This window comes from Mesocricetus auratus, unplaced genomic scaffold (genome assembly GCF_017639785.1).
Source record: "Mesocricetus auratus isolate SY011 unplaced genomic scaffold, BCM_Maur_2.0 Super-Scaffold_100038, whole genome shotgun sequence".
NCBI lineage: Eukaryota > Metazoa > Chordata > Mammalia > Rodentia > Cricetidae > Mesocricetus > Mesocricetus auratus.
In genome coordinates this window covers 7,372,325-7,389,307 of record NW_024429216.1, presented here as the reverse complement: position 1 = coordinate 7,389,307, position 16,983 = coordinate 7,372,325, and the positions used below count along the sequence as shown (strand labels likewise).

The 16,983-nt window shown below is 56.1% G+C and overlaps 1 protein-coding gene across 2 annotated transcripts in view; it reads left to right on the top strand.

The window, feature by feature from the left end:
• Positions 1 to 16,983, top strand: part of LOC101830927 (IgGFc-binding protein) — a 37,953-nt gene that overhangs the window by 9,892 nt on the left and 11,078 nt on the right. For both annotated transcript variants that reach the window (XM_040734563.1, XM_040734562.1), the window contains 9 exons: positions 2,340 to 2,907; positions 5,147 to 5,739; positions 7,898 to 8,480; positions 8,573 to 8,772; positions 10,040 to 10,181; positions 12,854 to 13,191; positions 13,729 to 14,302; positions 14,568 to 15,184; positions 15,671 to 16,214. In XM_040734563.1, coding sequence (XP_040590497.1) covers positions 2,340 to 2,907; positions 5,147 to 5,739; positions 7,898 to 8,480; positions 8,573 to 8,772; positions 10,040 to 10,181; positions 12,854 to 13,191; positions 13,729 to 14,302; positions 14,568 to 15,184; positions 15,671 to 16,214 — 4,159 coding nt within the window. The remainder of the gene's footprint in view (positions 1 to 2,339; positions 2,908 to 5,146; positions 5,740 to 7,897; positions 8,481 to 8,572; positions 8,773 to 10,039; positions 10,182 to 12,853; positions 13,192 to 13,728; positions 14,303 to 14,567; positions 15,185 to 15,670; positions 16,215 to 16,983) is intronic.

Below are 16,983 nucleotides of genomic sequence, written 5' to 3'. Positions count from 1 at the left end.
TGGTGCCAGGGTGGCCTTTAGAAGGGCCCAGCCCCCACTCAGAGCAGAGAAGCACTCATTTTTCTCTGTAGACACCAAGGGTAAAACTGGAGAAGCCATCGGGTGTTCACACAGTGTCCCATGTGTATAATATGGCCAATAGTTGGAGTTTGCCCATCCCCTGGAGAGAGGAATGGGGTCACTGGAAACGGATCACGGAGTATTTCCATGCTTCGGGCCCTGAGTTCCCCTCACCCGTTTTCACTCCTCGTCCCCAAAGCAATCTTAGAGTGGAGAAAATCTTGCCCATAAGTGTTTGCTTTGGGGGTGGGGGGCAACTCCAGATCAGGAGAGGGAATGATTACTAACAGGTTTTTGTTTTCTCGCCTCTCTGGAATGACGTTCCTGAGGCATGTCTACTAATAGCTAACACACGTTCCTACTGACTTGAGTGGGTTAGGTGAACAGCACGTGTTCAACTACCTGCTCTTCACAACAAGCAAGGAAAGCAATTCACCTTTTGCCAGGAAAAACAAACAAACAAACAACAACAACAACAACAACAAAAACAGCCTGAAACGGAGAGGTTAAATCACCTACACACAGTGTGTGTTACCGAGAGAACTTTAGTGAGGTTAGATGCCCTCAAGCTAGAATTTGGAACCCTGCTGTTTTTGCCCTGGAGTCCATACTTTGAAAAATTGTTTTATTATTTTTAACTGAGGGGCATGGGTTATGAACATAAGGGCCAGAGGAACCCAGAAGTATGGGATCCCTCTGGACTGCAGCTACAGGCAATGTGCTGCCCGCCATGCATGCTGGGAACTGAGCTCAGTCTGTGAGCCGTCTCTAAGAACAGTTCATTCAGCTAACCGCTGTGGAACCCCTCCAGCCTGCAGGGGTTTATTATGTCTGTTGCTTGTCCTGAGGGGAGACATGGACCCATGGCGAAGAAAGTGGGTGGACGGGAGTTCCAGGAGGAAGGGGCAGCTTGTGTAGAGACCCCGGGGCAGCGGATATGACCTGCAAGGATGCTAGTGTAGGGACCAGAGACGGGGAGACGAGAGACGAGACAGGAGCTAACTATGACCGAGCCTTTGAATTCAGGTGCGTCCTGGAGACCAGTGAAGATGCTGCTGTGTAAATGGTGGCATCTTCCAGGCAGAGGGAGCAGCAGCTACGAAGTCCGAGGCTGGGTAGTCTCGGGAAGACTAGGCCAACACTGAGATGAAGTGAACCCTCCTGCCAGAGTAACACCAGGAGGTGGCAGGCAGAGTTGTGGGTCAGAAAGGTGGGCCACGTAGGGAGAGAGGCTTGATCCTAAGCGGACCGTGAAGGAGAGATCAGCGGATGCTTGAGGCCTGGGGCATGGAAGTGAGGGAGAGTGTGTTTCAAGCAGAGGTACAGAAAGTGCCAGAGCCTCGAGTCTGGCCCGAGCTCCGTGAGTTCAAATGCGTGCATGGCTGGGAACGCAGGGGTTCAAATGCATGCGTGGCTGGGAACGCAGGGACAGGGTGAGAGACTGAATAGGGGACAGTGGGACTCAGACATCGTGTGAGGCCGCGATGCGAGCTTTGGCAGGGAAACGTTGGCATTCGGAGAGCAGGTTGGAGCATGATGGGTGCTGTTCCAGGAAGAGCTCAGAGGAGGCAAGGGCTGCAAAACGAGAGACAATTGAGGCACTGGCAGGGCTGAGGTCTAGTGGGACCTTCCGGGTGAGAGGCTTGAACCGCAGACAAGCCCGGAAGGATAAAGCGGGAGCAGCCCGGTTGGCGGATGGTATTCAGGCGGAGTGCCCTTGAGGCTGGACTAAACGGGAAAGCTTGCCCGTGGCTTAGTCACTCTTCTTTCCACGGTCAAGAAGCAACGCAAGGAGGGACTCGGTTTTGGCTCATGGTCTGAGGGGGATGCGGTACACTGAGGTAGGAAGACATGGCTACTGACTCCATGTTAACAGAGTGTGAGGAGAGGCTTGCTCACGTCCCTGTGGACCGGAAAGCAAAGAGAGCAGTCAGTGGGCTGGATCCTGTCAGACCTTCCTCCCTGCTTTGTCCTTCTCCGAGCTCGGCCTACTTCTTAACGGTCCCAAGTCCTTCTCGTGTCAGCTACAAACACTTGAGCCTGGGGGAGCATGCTCGCACAGGTGCCAGGGGAGACAGGCGGGGTGGGCTTGGAAAGACAGGAGAGATCTGGATCTCAGTTTCGAGGATGAGGAGCAATGGGTGATGCCGGGTGATATGCGGGGCAGAGGGAATAGCCGTTGTGAAGCCCTGAGGGGGCCCAAGGAAGCTGGGGTGACTGGAGCCAGCTGATGAGGCACGGGTACACTGACCCGCTGCTCCTCCTGCATCTCTGCCCAGGTGGATGGCATCCTTCAGTACCTGCCCTTCCAGGCTGCAGGCGGGAAAATTCAGGTGTTCCGCCAGGGCAACGATGCTGTCATACGCACAGACTTCGGCTTGACCGTCACCTACAACTGGGATGCTCACGTGACTGCCAAGGTGCCCAGTAGCTACTCGAAGGCCGTGTGTGGGCTCTGTGGGAACTTCAACGGGGACCCATCTGACGACCTGGCGCTGAAGGGAGGAGGCCAGGCTAACAGCGCCCTGGACTTTGGAAACAGCTGGCAGGAGGAGACGATACCTGGGTGTGGAGCAACAGATGCTGGTGACTGTCCCCAACTGGACTCCCTTGTGGCCCAGCAACAACAAAGCAAAAAGGAATGTGGGATCCTTGCTGATCCTCAGGGACCCTTCAGGGAGTGTCACAAGCTGCTGAACCCCCAGGGTGCTCTACGTGACTGCGTCTATGACCTCTGCCTGCTGCCCGGTCAGTCCAAGCCACTGTGCGATGCACTGGCCGCGTACGCCGCTGCCTGTCAGGCTGCCGGCGGAACCGTGCATCCCTGGAGGAGTGAGACTCTTTGCCGTGAGTACCAAGAGTGGCAACCTAGGGTTGGGTCTGGCGTTTGTCCATTAACATGCAAGCAGCATCGCTTAATCCTTATGATGCCTGGTGAGGAAGGGGCTGTGCTAAGGCCATGGTGAGTAGCACCTCGCAGTTAGGCGCCTGCACTCGTGACAGCGAGGAAGTCACAGCAGAACGCAGTGACATGGGAGACCCCAGGTCAGATTGCCAGTGTCAGGTGTCAGTCAGAGACTCGCAGTGGCGCTGCACTTAGAATGGGCCTGGGTCCCTCTGCAGCTGTCCTCGGCCCCATCTCACTGCCTAACCCATGCACATCTCTTCGCTTCAGACGTGAGTGCAGGAAGGCTTGGCCAGCAGTTTTGCTCGCCTGGCGGAGGCTGGGAAAGCCATGCACCCATCTCCCGAGTTTTAAGCGTTGCTTGAGTATGCTCTATACCCCACATGCTTTAACTGTGCGCATAAACACACAGTTCGACTAACTTTCAGCATGAGGCAAAGCGTGTAAATGGTGCCAGGTTCCCTGCCCAGCATGAGGCCAAAGCGTGTAACCAGGCCAGGTTCCCTGCCCAGCATGAGGCCAAAGCGTGTAACCAGGCCAGGTTCCCTGCCCTTGGAGGGAGGCTTGAAGTCCGCGAGTAGAGCGTACGCTTCAGCTGCTCTCTCAAGTGCAGACAGTTGCAAACACTGAAACACCCGGCAAGTGAGCATCTCTGACTTTTAAGAGCCTTTCCATTGTGGGGAAAGTTGAACCAACCACAAGGCATGCTGGGACAGTGGATCCTTCAGGTCCATCATCCATCCCACAGTGACCAGCATGGTCAACAAAAATTCAACAAGGATTAGCACTTAAAACTGCTCTTACAATGTGGTGTGTGTGTGTGTGGTGTGTGTGGTGTGTGTAGTGTGAGTGTGTGTATGTGGGGTGTATGTGTGGTGTGTGTGTATGTGTGGTGTGTATGTATGTGCGTGGGCGCATGCGTGTGTGGTGTGCGTATGCAGTGCGTGTGCGTGCAGCGTGTGCGCGCGCGTGCGCGTGCGCGGCGTGTGCATGTGCAGTGCGGTGGCGTGCAGCGTGTGCGTGTGAGGTAGTGCGGCGTGCACGCAGCGTGCAGCGCGCGCAGTGCACGCGTGCGCGTGCGTGATGTGGCGCGCGCGCGACGTGTGGCGCACGTGGCATGCGCACGTGCGTGCGGCGTGCGCGTGAGGCGCGCACGCGGCGCATATGCGCATGTGCGCATGCGTGGCGCGGCACGCAGTACGCATGTGCAGTGCGCGCATGGCGGTGGCGTGCGGCAGCGTGTGCGGCACGCGCGTGGCGCAGCGTACGCGCGGCGTGCGCGTGCGCATGCGCAGTGCGCGTGGCGTGCGCACGAGCGCGCAGTGCGTGTGGTACGCGCACGCACGTGCGTGCGTGCGCACGCACGCGTGGCGCGTGCGCAGCGCGCGTACGGCACGCGCGGCGTGCGCGCATGCGCGCGTAGTGCGCGGCGCACGTGGCGCGTGCGCACGTGCGCGCGTGCATGCGCACGTGCAGCACGTGGCGCGCATGATCGCGCACGGCGCGCGCAGCGTGCGCGTGGCACAGTACGCGCACGGCGCATGCGCAGCGTTACACGCGCAGTGGCGTGCGCGCGGTGCGCATACTGCGTGTGAGTGAGTGTGTGTATGGTGTGTGTGTGGTGTATGTGTGGTGTGTGTGTGTGTGTGGTGTATGTGTGGTGTGTGTATGTGGTGTGTATGTGGTGTGTGTGTATGTGTGGTGTGTGGTGTGTGTGTGTGTAGTGTGTGTGTGTGGTGTGTGCAGCTATAAAATGAAAGGTGCTGCTGGAGAATGGTGGATGCTTTGCTTGAATGCCAGAGGTTCTGATTTAAAGAAAATGCAAGAAGCAGGAGGAAAGGGCAGGAGGGAAGTGGGGAGAGGGTGAGGAGGAAAAACAATATCCACAGACATGCTGCATAGATTGCTCACATGTACGTGTGTGTGCGTGTTTAAAACATGCATTGCATGAAATGTACACCCAGCTTGAATAGCCATCAGAGATAATCACGAATTTCAGTAGATTAGAATCACATATAAACAGACAGGATGGAATAAAATGTCACAGGAGTTGTCCTGCCCCATTGAACACAGTCGTCTTGCAGCTGGGTGGGTCACCTGCATGTGTGTGCAGACAGGCATCTGAGGGTCATCACTGTGTCCCCTGGAGAGTTACTGACGGTGATGACCCTCTCTCTGCAGCGCTCAGCTGCCCACCTAACAGCCACTACGAGCCATGTTCCTACGGATGCCCGCTGTCCTGTGGAGACCTGCCAGTGCCCCAAGGCTGTGGCTCAGAATGCCAAGAGAGCTGTGTTTGTGATGAGGGCTTTGCCCTTAGTGGTGATTCCTGTGTGCCTCTGGCCTCCTGCGGCTGCGTGCACCAGGGCACCTACCACCCGCCGGGCGACACCTTCTACCCCGGACCTGGATGCGAGTCTCTTTGCCACTGCCAGGAAGGTGGCCTGGTTTCCTGTGAGCCCTCATCGTGTGGCCCGCACGAGGCCTGCCAACCGTCCAATGGAGCCCTGGGCTGCGTGGCTGTGGGCACCACCACCTGCCAGGCATCAGGAGACCCTCACTACGTCTCCTTTGACGGCCGCCGTTTCGACTTCATGGGCACCTGCGTGTACGTGCTGGCGCAAACGTGCGGGACCGCGCCCGGCCTGCCCCAGTTCACCGTCCTGCAGGAGAACGCGGCCTGGGGCAGTGGCCACGTCAGCGTGACCAAGGCGATCACGGTCCTGGTGGGCAACTACACCCTGCGGCTACAGCAGAATCAGTGGAAAGTCAAGGTGAGAGCGGGGGCGGGGGCATGGGAGGAGGCCCCTTGTGGGGAGAGCCGCACTGGGGCAGCGCAGGGAGAGCATGCAGAGCCCCGAAGAAATGGCAAAATGGGGTCCCGATTAGAGGAGGTGTTGGTGCAAAGTCCAAGAGCAAGGAGGCCAGAACTTTCCCTACGTGGTCGGCTCTCCCTCCGACCCGCACCACGGGCTCTCCGGCTCTCCCTCCGGCCCGCACCGCGGGCTCTTCCCTCGTCTCCCCCTGTACTCCATCTTCCCTCACCCCACATGGTGCCTGCCCAGCCTCTCTTGCCACAGACAGGTCCTGGCAATCACACAGAGGCGAGTTCAGAGGTGGCAAAGTTCGAAGAAGAGGCCAGTCTGTGATCCCATCATCCCTTAACCCTGGCAGCAGCAATAATGCAGCTACAGATGTCAGGCACTGCCCCGGGCTGTTGGCATCGACGGTCTTTTTATCCACGTGGGGGCGAAGGCACCATACTTCGCTTCCTTTCTTAGAGGGAGTGTTCCCACTGCTGTCCTGAGGTCCCTGAGAAAATCCAGTGTTCGTTTTTGCTGTTGTTGTTGCAGAGACCTGGGAGAGTTGCCTCAGGAAGGGAGTGCTCGTTTTTTGTTCAGGGTTTCAGAGAGTTTAGTCCATTTCGTCTGTCGCTGTGTGCTCAGGAAAAGCAAAATGGCTGTAGGGACGTGTGATAGAGGACAGCTGTTTACAGGATGCAGAGAAGGGAGAAAGGAAAGGACCAGGTGCAATGTGCCCAGTGACCTACATCCTCAGCTAGGTCCCACCTTCTAGAAGTTCCGGAACCTACCAAGACAGTGCCATTAGCTGGGAGTCACACAGTATGGCCCTGAGGGAGATCATTCCTACAACAGCAGGCTGTAAGCCCAGAATCTCTGAACTAGACCTTGTGCTACATGCTTTTCTGAATTGGAAGGATTGGGTCTCGGGTGGAGACTGCTTTTGAGATACACTGGGACTATGCCTCACTGACAGGCAGCACACAACCATTGTTGTGTAAGCAGTAGTTATTAGAGCTGTCACATGCCCTGGACAGGGAGGGCTACAGGATGCGCTGTCTTCCCTAACAAGCCCCAAGCTCTGAGATTAGCCCCTCACAAAGCAGCAGCTCCAGACACACGGGGACAGTCTCTCTGTCCTTCATTGGGATCTCACCAAACCCCAGCTTCCCTGCGACTGTCCCTCACTGCAGAGGGAGAACTGAGCCCAGAGGTTAAGTGAGTCGCCCTTATTCACGGCCAGCCTGCTGGGGAGAGACGGCTGTTGATGTCTTTAGGACATTCTAGATGTGCCTAGAGCGTGTCTTTCCCCTGGCCCCTCCCTGTCTCCTCACATGCAGGGTGCGTGCGTGCGCTGAGGAAGGGAACAGAGAGGTTGACAGGGGTGCCCCTCCCGGGCCTGGTTGGAGCCAGAGTCCCCAGGGGATCTGCAGATGAGGGATGGAGCCTGCCTCTGCATCAGGTCCTTGGCTGTCCAGATGAAGACTTGCTCCTCTCTTCCCTTCCCTTTCCTCTCCCCTCCCCTCCCCTCCTGTCCTCCCCTCTCCTCCCTTCCCCTCCCCTCCCTTCCCCTCCCCCTCCTCTCCTCCCCTCCTCTCTTCTCTTCCCCTCTCCTCCCCTTCCCTCCTCTCTTCTCTTCCCCTCCCCTCCCTTCCTCTCCCCCTCCTCTCCTCCCCTCTCTCCTCTCCTCTCCAGCCTCACAGGACACTTGTCATTGAACTTGGAGTCCAGCCTGATCTAGGATTATCTCACTTTGAGACAATAGCTCTAATCCCACCTACTGATCCTTCTTCAAATACGGTTGCTTTCTGAGGTTCTTGGTAGGCTTGTCTTTTTGTTTGTGTATGTGTCTGTGCATATGCACAGAGGACAGAAAGGGACATCGGGTCCACTGGAGTTGTGAGCTGCTGGATGTGGGTGCTGGGGTCGGAACCCTGGCCCTCTGATAGAGGCTCCTAACTGCTGCATAGACTTACCTTTTAGAAGCCACCATCCCCCCCCCGTGAGACACTATTACTATACGTGTTTTACAAATACGGAAAGTCACGCAGGATTTCAGTGTCAGTTAGAAGATCTGGGGCAGATGGCCTCCAAGCTTGCCCTCTGAAGCTTGGCATTCCTTGCCTCCCAGGTGAACGGCGTGGACACGAAGCTGCCAGTCGTGCTGGATGGGGGCAAGATCCGTGTCTCCCAACATGGCTCTGACGTTGTGATTGAAACCGATTTTGGCCTGCGTGTGACCTACGATCTGGCGTACTATGTGCGGGTCACCATCCCAGGCAACTATTACCAGCAGATGTGTGGCCTGTGTGGGGACTACAACGGCGACCCCAAGGATGACTTCCAGAAGCCAGATGGCTCACAGGCGGCCAACCCCAGTGACTTTGGTAACTCCTGGGAGGAAGCTGTGCCCGACTCCCCATGTGCACCAACGCCTCCCTGCCCGGGACCCGGCTGTGTGCCTGAGTGCAGCCCTGAGCTGGAGGACAAATATCACGGGCCACAGTTCTGCGGACTGCTCATCAGCCCCACGGGGCCGCTGGCTGCCTGCCACAAGCTGCTGGACCCCGAGGGTCCCTTGAAAGACTGCGTCTTTGACCTGTGCCTGGGTGGCGGGAACATGAGCATTCTCTGCAACAACATCCACGCCTACGTGAGCGCCTGCCAGGCAGCCGGAGGGAAAGTGGAGCCCTGGAGGACGGAAACCTTCTGTCGTGAGTGACGGGACGTTGAGGGGAAGGGAGCAAGGAGTCGGGGTGGAGAAGGAGGAGAACCCTCACCCTCACCCTGCATTTTCTCCTCGCAGCAATCGAGTGCCCCCTTCACAGCCATTATGAGGTCTGCGCAGACACCTGCTCCCTGGGCTGCTGGGCTCTCAGTGCCCCGCAGCAGTGCCCAGAAGGGTGCGCTGAGGGCTGTGAGTGTGACTCTGGCTTCCTGTACAATGGCAAAGCCTGTGTGCCCATCCAGGAATGTGGCTGCTACCACAATGGGGTCTACTATGAGGTGAGAACCCAGCCGTGTGTCCAGAACCCAGGCCCCCCCCCCCGCTAGTCCCTCCCAGGGCCCCCGACAGCCCCTCCCACGGCTCCGCCCCCGACAGCCCCTCCCACGGCTCCGCCCCGACAGCCCCTCCCACGGCTCCGCCCCCGACAGCCCCTCCCACTGCTCATCAGCACTATAGCCTTTCCACCGTTCAGCGTCTTGACCGCCTCTCTGTTCCCCTCTTGGCCCCCAACCCCGCAACCCTGCCTTGGATCATTTTGTCTTCTCCCAGCCCCCATTTCTGTTTCCTTTATCATGCCCACCCCACGACTGTGGAGACATCTTTTAAAATACGACCATGGGTCCTGACGTCTTAAATCCTCCCCAGATCAAGACTAACTTTGAATCCCAGATCTGAGGTGCTTTTCCAGGTCATGAGGGTGAGATTTTGTTTGTCACACCAGATGCTCACTCCCTCTGCTTCCCCATTCTCCCCCTCAGGGGACCCTTGGGCTTGAGTGTGCGTTTGCTTAAGTCTGCCCCCTTGCAGGAGTGACGGCTGTCTGAGGGCGGTGCTCCCTCTGTGAATGGTACCAGTCCTGGGAGCAGATGGGTGCATGGTGCTTATATAAGCCCACTTTATTATGTGCAGACACCACACACACACACACACACACACACACGTATGTATATAGCCTGCCTTCATATTATGGAAAATCTCAAACGTGCATTTGTTGAGAGACTACTGGAGTGACTCACTATACTCCTGTTCATCACTTGGCTTCAAAACCAATCAGCTCCCCCAGCCTAGCTTCATCTTTACCTTTCCAAACCAGTCTGCATCACTGAAGAGGTCTTTCTTGGGTTCCGTCTCTGCGCTACACATATAATTAACTGAGTTCTGCTTCCTCGGATTGGTCCCGTTACTGGCTGTCACTTACAGACGAGGCAGCCAAGCATAAAAAAGTTAAGCAGTGTTGTCCAGGCACACCCCTTGGGATCGGTGGAACCAGGCTCGACTGGTCAATGTGCTCCGGAACTTTTGCTCTGAATACTTAACTCCGCTCCTCCTAAGCAGTGGCAATTCAGAGCATGTTTTGGAATGAATGAGTGAATAAATGAATGAAAATTAATGAAGAAATGAGTGAACTGGGCCTCCAAGCCGTGCTGTGCAACCAGTATAACTGGCAATGGGCCACACTGCGTAGAGCCGTCCCCTAGCATTCTCTGTGCCTGGAACAGTCGCCACCCCCTCTGGTTACTGATGGCATGCCCTGTGTCCCCACAGCCAGAGGAGTCCGTCCTCATTGAAAACTGCCAGCGACAGTGTGTGTGCCACGCAGGAGAAGGCATGGTGTGCAAGGATCACAGCTGCAAGCCAGGACAGGTGTGCGAGCCCTCAGGAGGTGTCCTGACCTGCGTCACCAAAGGTACTGTGCGGCGGGGCTGGGCTGGTGTGGGGGACACAGGACAGGGGCTAGGAGCTGGGGGTGACACAACTGAATGGTGAGAGGTGCAGAGGGCTGTGGATTGGGGTGTCAGACCCCAGGCTGTGGTTCCAGGAGCCAAGGGCAGGGGTCATCCAGTCTGGGTGTCCAGGAACCGTAAGGGATTTGAGGCCGTGGGAAGCAAGGCTTTGATGGTGCATGCCAAAGGCGCTCGGAGGACTGCAGGGCTGGTGGACTTTTTCTCTTAAGGGTCCTGTGGTTACTACTTAAGCTTGCAGGTCACAGAGCTTTAAGCACAACTTCTAATGTTGACTCTTATGACATAAAGCAACCAGAGACTGTACAAGAAGAGACAACTGTGTTCACAAGCGCCAGGTGTCCCCAAGGCTTCTTGCACACGGGCTCCTTGGATTAGACTGAGGCTTGGGACACCACCATTAAGGGGCAGTTAGGAGAAGTGTGTCATTTTAATCTCCATATCTCTGATGACTAAGGACACGGAGATTTTTTCGTGTGGAGCTCAAAGGTCTCCCAGAGCACAGAGTACTGGACCAAGACAGAGCCTTTCAAGTGGGTAAACAGAGTTTCTGAAGGTTGTGCCTTGGAGGATTCCTAGTTTAAAGCTGGGACATAGGGCTTCCCTTGGGTTGATTCCCTAAGGCGAAAGGCAGAGAATCCCAGAGGAGTGAAAAGCAGGAGCTGGGAACAGGAAGGCTGGGCAGAGACTCCAGGGTGATAAACAGGATAGCGGGGAGTCCTGTCAGGAGATGCCCGTCTTCACCCCAATGGGGAAAGCTTAACCTGTGCGGTGTGTTTGTGTGTTCGGGAGATATCTGGGGTTAGATATACACAAAGGTCTAGGCTTCCTCTCAGCACACAAAAGCACTGCTTTGTTTTTTTTCTTCCTTTTCTTTTTTGGTTCATTTGTTTGTTGGTTGGTTTAGGGTGTTTGTTTGTTTGTTTGTTTGTTTGCTTGAGACATGCTTTCTCTGGCCAGGTTGGCCTCCAGCGCACAGAGATCGGCCTCCCTCTGCCCACTCTAGTGCCAGAATTAAATGCACGCACCACCCCCACCATGGCCCGTGATGTTTTTCACTGTTTCCCTCTAGTGATTTCAGAGTCTCAGGATTTGCATTAAGGTCTGTGGTCAATTTTAAGTTGATTTTTGTACAAGGTAGGGCAGGGTGAGAAAGAGAGAAAGAGAGAGAGCAGATTTCTGTCTTCTACATAAGGAAAGATGTGGAAGAGAAAACCTATTTGACCAAAAGTAGCGAACTGAAAAGTAGGGAGAAAGAAAAGAGCATTATAAATTAGGACTGGAGGGATGGCTCAGTGGTTAGGAGCACTGGCTGCTCTCTCAGAGACCCTGGGTTCAGGTTCCAACCCACATGGCAGCTGGAGAGAGAAAAAGAGAGAGACAGAGGCAGAAAGGGTTTCTGCTGTTTGTTCACTGCTAAGCCTTGAGCAAGTTTCTGTCACCGCCCACCTCAGAGGCTAGCTGCTCTCCTGCTGTCCCTGGTTCCTATCTGAGAAACGATAGCATTTAGTGTGTGAGAGTTACCACCTTGCCTCTCAAAAAGCACGTCTAAAAGGGGACTGACTGCTTTCAGGTGAGGGGAACACAAAATCCACTACTAATCCCAAATGCTGAGGGAAGGCTGGGATTTAGAAGGCTTTCACCCTAAGCTTGCGTCCAGCCTCACTGGAGGAGACACCCCTGTAGTCACCGGGTGGCAGAGGATACAGCCAGGTGGAGATGCAGGAGTGACTCCCACCCTCGTCCCCTAAGGTGCTGAAGAAAGTCATCCGGAAGCAGCCACCTAGGGTGTCCACGTGACTAGCTAGAGAGCCGCCATCTGTCACAGGCTCCATAGCACAACAGCAGCAACAGCAGCTGCCGGAAGAGCATAGCAGGTTGTCAGGACAGACAGACAGACAGACAGACAGACAGACAGACAGACAGACACACACACACACACACACACACACACACCCAGACTGCCCAGCTCCCTCTGCCGACAAAGCTTCCAGGCTGGTTTCAAACAGGAAACGAGCCGGGCGTTGGTGGCGCACACCTTTAATCCCAGCACTCGGGAGGCAGAGGCAGGCGGATCTCTGTGAGTTCGAGGCCAGCCTGGTCTACAAAGTGAGTTCCAGGACAGCCTCCAAGACAATACAGAGAAACCCTGTCTCGAAAAACAAAACAAAAAACAAAAAAGAAAAATCAAACAGGAAACGAGACAGAGGAGCAGGTTTGAAGATTGGACGTCCGCAAAGCTGGAGCCACAGAGAGAGTCACACCACTGGGGTCTTATGAGGGCGGGGAAGCCCTTGAGGACAAGAAAGGAGACTCCTGGGACCAGATGTACCGTGTTAACCCAGGAGTGGAGTTTTGCACTGTGTGATATCCAAGCCGAGAGACTTAGATGCGGGGACCACAGGCCTATCAGATGGGAAATTTCTGGACTCCTAGTGCTTCTCAGGGCCTGGGCTTCCACACAGAAACTTCAGGGCTTAGGCGTCAGGACACGGAGATCTAGTCGCCCCTGCATCGACAGTCAGAGCTGATGTCCCTAGCACAGACTCAGGCGGATGCTGGGGGCAGCCAGGCTTGTGGTGGCAAGCATCACAGTGTCTCTCTTCTCTCCCCGCAGACCCATGCCACGGCCTCACCTGCCGACCACAGGAGACCTGCAAGGATCAGGGCGGTCAGGGCGTGTGTGTGCCCAACTACAATGCCACATGCTGGCTGTGGGGTGACCCTCACTACCACTCATTCGACGGCTGGAACTTTGACTTCCAGGGCACCTGCAACTACCTGCTGGCAGGAACCGCCTGTCCTGGGGTCAGTGCTGAGGGCCTGACTCCCTTTACTGTCACAACCAAGAATGAGAACCGGGGAAGCCCTGCTGTGTCCTACGTGAGACTGGTCACGGTGACAGCCCTCGACGTCAACATTTCCATCCACAAGAACGAGATTGGCAAAGTCCGGGTATGTTAACCACCCTGGGGCATGAGGTCAAATGGACCCTGATATTAATAGCAGCAATTAGAAGCTGGACAGGCTCAGTTTTCACATAGACTTGAAACCGCGTGGGCAAAGTTACAGGAAAGGGACCCTTTTCCTAGGAATTAAGCATAACTCCCTGCGAGCAGCTCTAAGTAGACCCACGATATCTGCCTTCGTTTAGAACAGTGGTTCTCAACCTTCCCAATGCTGTGACCCTTTAAGACAGTTCCACACGTTGTGGTCAACCCACAACCATAAAATTATTTTAATTGCTACTTCATAACTGTAACTTTGATATTGTTGTGACTCACAATCTAAATATTTGTGTTTGCTGATGGTCTTAGACGATCCCTTGGGAAAGGGTCTTTTGACCCCCAAAGGGATTGTGACCCACAGGTTGAGAACTGATGGTATAGACCTACATTTGAGCCTAGGCCCTTGGGTGAGAGACATCTAGAACAGAGATTCAGAGAGGAGAGGGAAAGGAGGTTTCCCCCATTGGCCGCCCTCTCTCCCCAGGTGAATGGAGTTCTGACGGCCTTGCCCGTCTATCCGGCTGGTGGGCGTATTTCAGTGGTTCACGGAGGCTACAAGGCTGTCCTGGAGACTGACTTCGGGCTTCAGGTCACCTACGACTGGAACTGGAGGGTAGAGGTCACCCTGCCCAGTAGCTACCACGGTGCAGTGTGCGGGCTCTGTGGAAACATGGACAAAAATCCTCAAAATGACCAAGTCTTCCCTAACGGCACGGTGGCACCCTCCATACCCTCCTGGGGTGGCAGCTGGCAGATTCCAGGGTGGGACCCTCTTTGCTGGAATGAATGTCAGGGTTCCTGTCCAATGTGTTCAGAAGACCGAATGGAGGAGTATGAGGGTCCTGGCTACTGTGGACCTCTGGCTCCTGGGGCAGGGGGCCCCTTCGCCAGCTGCCACTCCCATGTGCCCCCTGAGAGCTTCTTCAAGGGCTGTGTACTGGACGTCTGCCTGGGTGGCGGCCTCAAAGACATACTATGCCAGGCACTGGCTGCCTATGCTGCTGCCTGCCAGGCTGCTGGCATCCAAATCAAGGACTGGAGGACTCAGGCTGGCTGTGGTGAGTGGCGGGGTCAGGGCAAGCGCTGGGCTGGCTCCCCCTCCCACACTTTGGGGGTTTTCTCTGTCTGTCACTATGTGTCCCCAGATCTTCATCTCTCTGTCTCTCTCTCCATCTGCTCTACGCCGTCTCAGCTTCCCTTCCTGACTGTCACTGGATCTGTAAGCCTCCCTGTCCCCTCTGTCTCTGCGGATGTCTTCTCCCGCTCCGTCCCCAGAGGCCACTCTAACGCCATTCTTCATTTCTCCCCTTCCTCTACCCACAGAGATCGCCTGCCCTGCCCACAGCCACTATGAGCTCTGTGGCCCACCGTGCCCAGCCAGCTGCCCGCCCCCTGCACGCCACACAACCCCAGCTGCGTGTGACGGGCCCTGTGTGGAGGGGTGCCAGTGTGACCAGGGCTTCGTGTGGAGTGCTGAGCAGTGTGTTCCCCTGGACGGCGGCTGTGGCTGCTGGGTCAATGGCACATACCATGAAGCAGGCACTGAGTTTTGGACTGATGCCACCTGCTCTAAGAGGTGTCACTGCGGACCTGGAGGTGACTCCTTGGTCTGCACGTCTGCCAGCTGCAGACCAGATGAGAAGTGTGCCTTGTTGCCCTCTGGCCAGCTCGGCTGCCAACCTACAAGCATAGCTGAGTGCCAAGCCTGGGGAGATCCCCATTATGTCACCCTAGATGGGCACCGGTTTGACTTCCAAGGCACCTGCGAGTACCTGCTGAGCGAACCCTGTCATGATCCACCCACGGGGACCGAATACTTCAATGTCACTGTTACTAATGAGCACAGGGGCAGCCAGGCTGTCAGCTACACCCGTAGTGTCACTCTGAACATCTATGGCCTCAGCCTGACCCTCAGTGCCCAGTGGCCAAGGCAGCTACAGGTGAGTGGGCTGTGAAGCCGCTGCTGTACGGGAGAGAATGAGGGACGGACCATTCCCCAAAGCGCCTCTCCCAGCGTGGCAGGGCCATGAGGCTGTGTTCAGCCTGCAGCCACAGGACCAGGAAGGTTGGAAGCAATGGCTTCCCTAGCTCAGGCTTCCATTATTCCTCTGCAGGAGGGACTACGGAAGGACCTGCTTCACCGTAGCACAGAGAGCAAATGTCACTGGTCTGATGGAAGTGGTTCACTTCTGTGGCCTCAGCTCTCAGAGACGGAGGGAGGAGACCTAGCCTGCAATGGTTGATCCTTGTTAGAGGAGGCAACAAACAGAATATAAGCAAAAACAGAAAGAGTCCGTGACTCCACGCCTGGTGACTCTTCCAATAGCAGGGGCAGTAGCCTACTTCGAGTTCCCCTGTCTTACACGAGTTGGGAAGAGTCCAAGCTGTCACCGCCTCTCACCTCTTACCATCTCTACGCCCCGCAGGTGAACGGAGAGTTCGTTGCTCTGCCCTTCCACCTGGACCAGCGGCTGAGCATTTACCTAAGTGGAGCAGATGTGGTGGTGAACACGGCCGCAGGGCTCTCCCTGGCTTTTGATGGCAACAGTTTCGTGCGCCTGTACGTGCCTGCCGCTTACGCAGGCACCCTCTGTGGCCTCTGCGGGAACTACAACAAAAACCCCAAGGATGACCTGTCTGCAGTGGATGGGAAACCCGAGGGCTGGAAGGTGGGCGGAACCCCAGGCTGTGACAAGTGCGAGCCTGAGCCTTGCCCAGAGACCTGCACACCTGAGCAACAGGAGCCCTTCCGTGGCCCCGACGCCTGCGGCATCATCTCGGCCCCCGGAGGCCCACTGGCACCCTGCCACAGCCTCGTGCCTCCCGCGCAGTACTTTGACGCATGCTTGCTGGATGCCTGTCAGGTTCAGGGCCATCCAGGAGGCCTCTGTCCTGCCGTGGCCACCTATGTGGCAGCCTGTCAGGCTGCTGGGGCCCAACTTGGAGAGTGGAGGAAGCCAGACTTCTGCCGTGAGTACTAACCTGCCCTGCTCAGCTCCACACAGACAGGGTCTCCCCCAGCCATTCCCAGGGGCTCTAAGACAAGAGCCCTGTTGCTTCAGTGGAGGCTCAAGGTCCGTCCCCACCACCTCCTGTCAGAGGCACACCCAGTACTAATAATGAAAATGGAGTAGAGAAGGACCCAGTCACACACTCAACATCAGAAAGCCTGGTGCAGAACACTCTGGGGGATCATTTTACTAGTGGACTTGGATATGACCCAGTGACAGTTACTCAGAAAAAAACCCATCAGAGGCCAAGTGACTTAATCAGCAAGAAACCCATCAGAGGCCAAGAGACTTAATCAGCAAGAACCCCATCAGAGGCCAAGAGACTTGTACCCGGTCAGAAGCCCCCAGAGCATCTCCCACACTGGCCTACAGCTACCACACAGAAGTGGTCAGATAGCAGATGGTGTCTGGAGAGACCCACACCACTACCTCACACTGGTCAGACATCAGACACCCTCAGCTGGGATCTGGACCTGTCCCCGCACATCCGCTGGGCCGGGACCCCCGTCAGTGTCGCCCAATCACATACACCCTGGCAGAGATGCTCCAGTCACGTTGGGACCGCCTTCACTCTCTCCAGTCTTCCTCTCCCACACACATGGGTCCCTGGTCACGCACACCGACATAGCCGTGGTCAGGTCTAGCCTGTTCTGGTCAGATGCGCGTGGTCATATCCCCCAGACAGGATGACACACCTTCTCAGGGAGACCTCGTCACGCCCCCACACC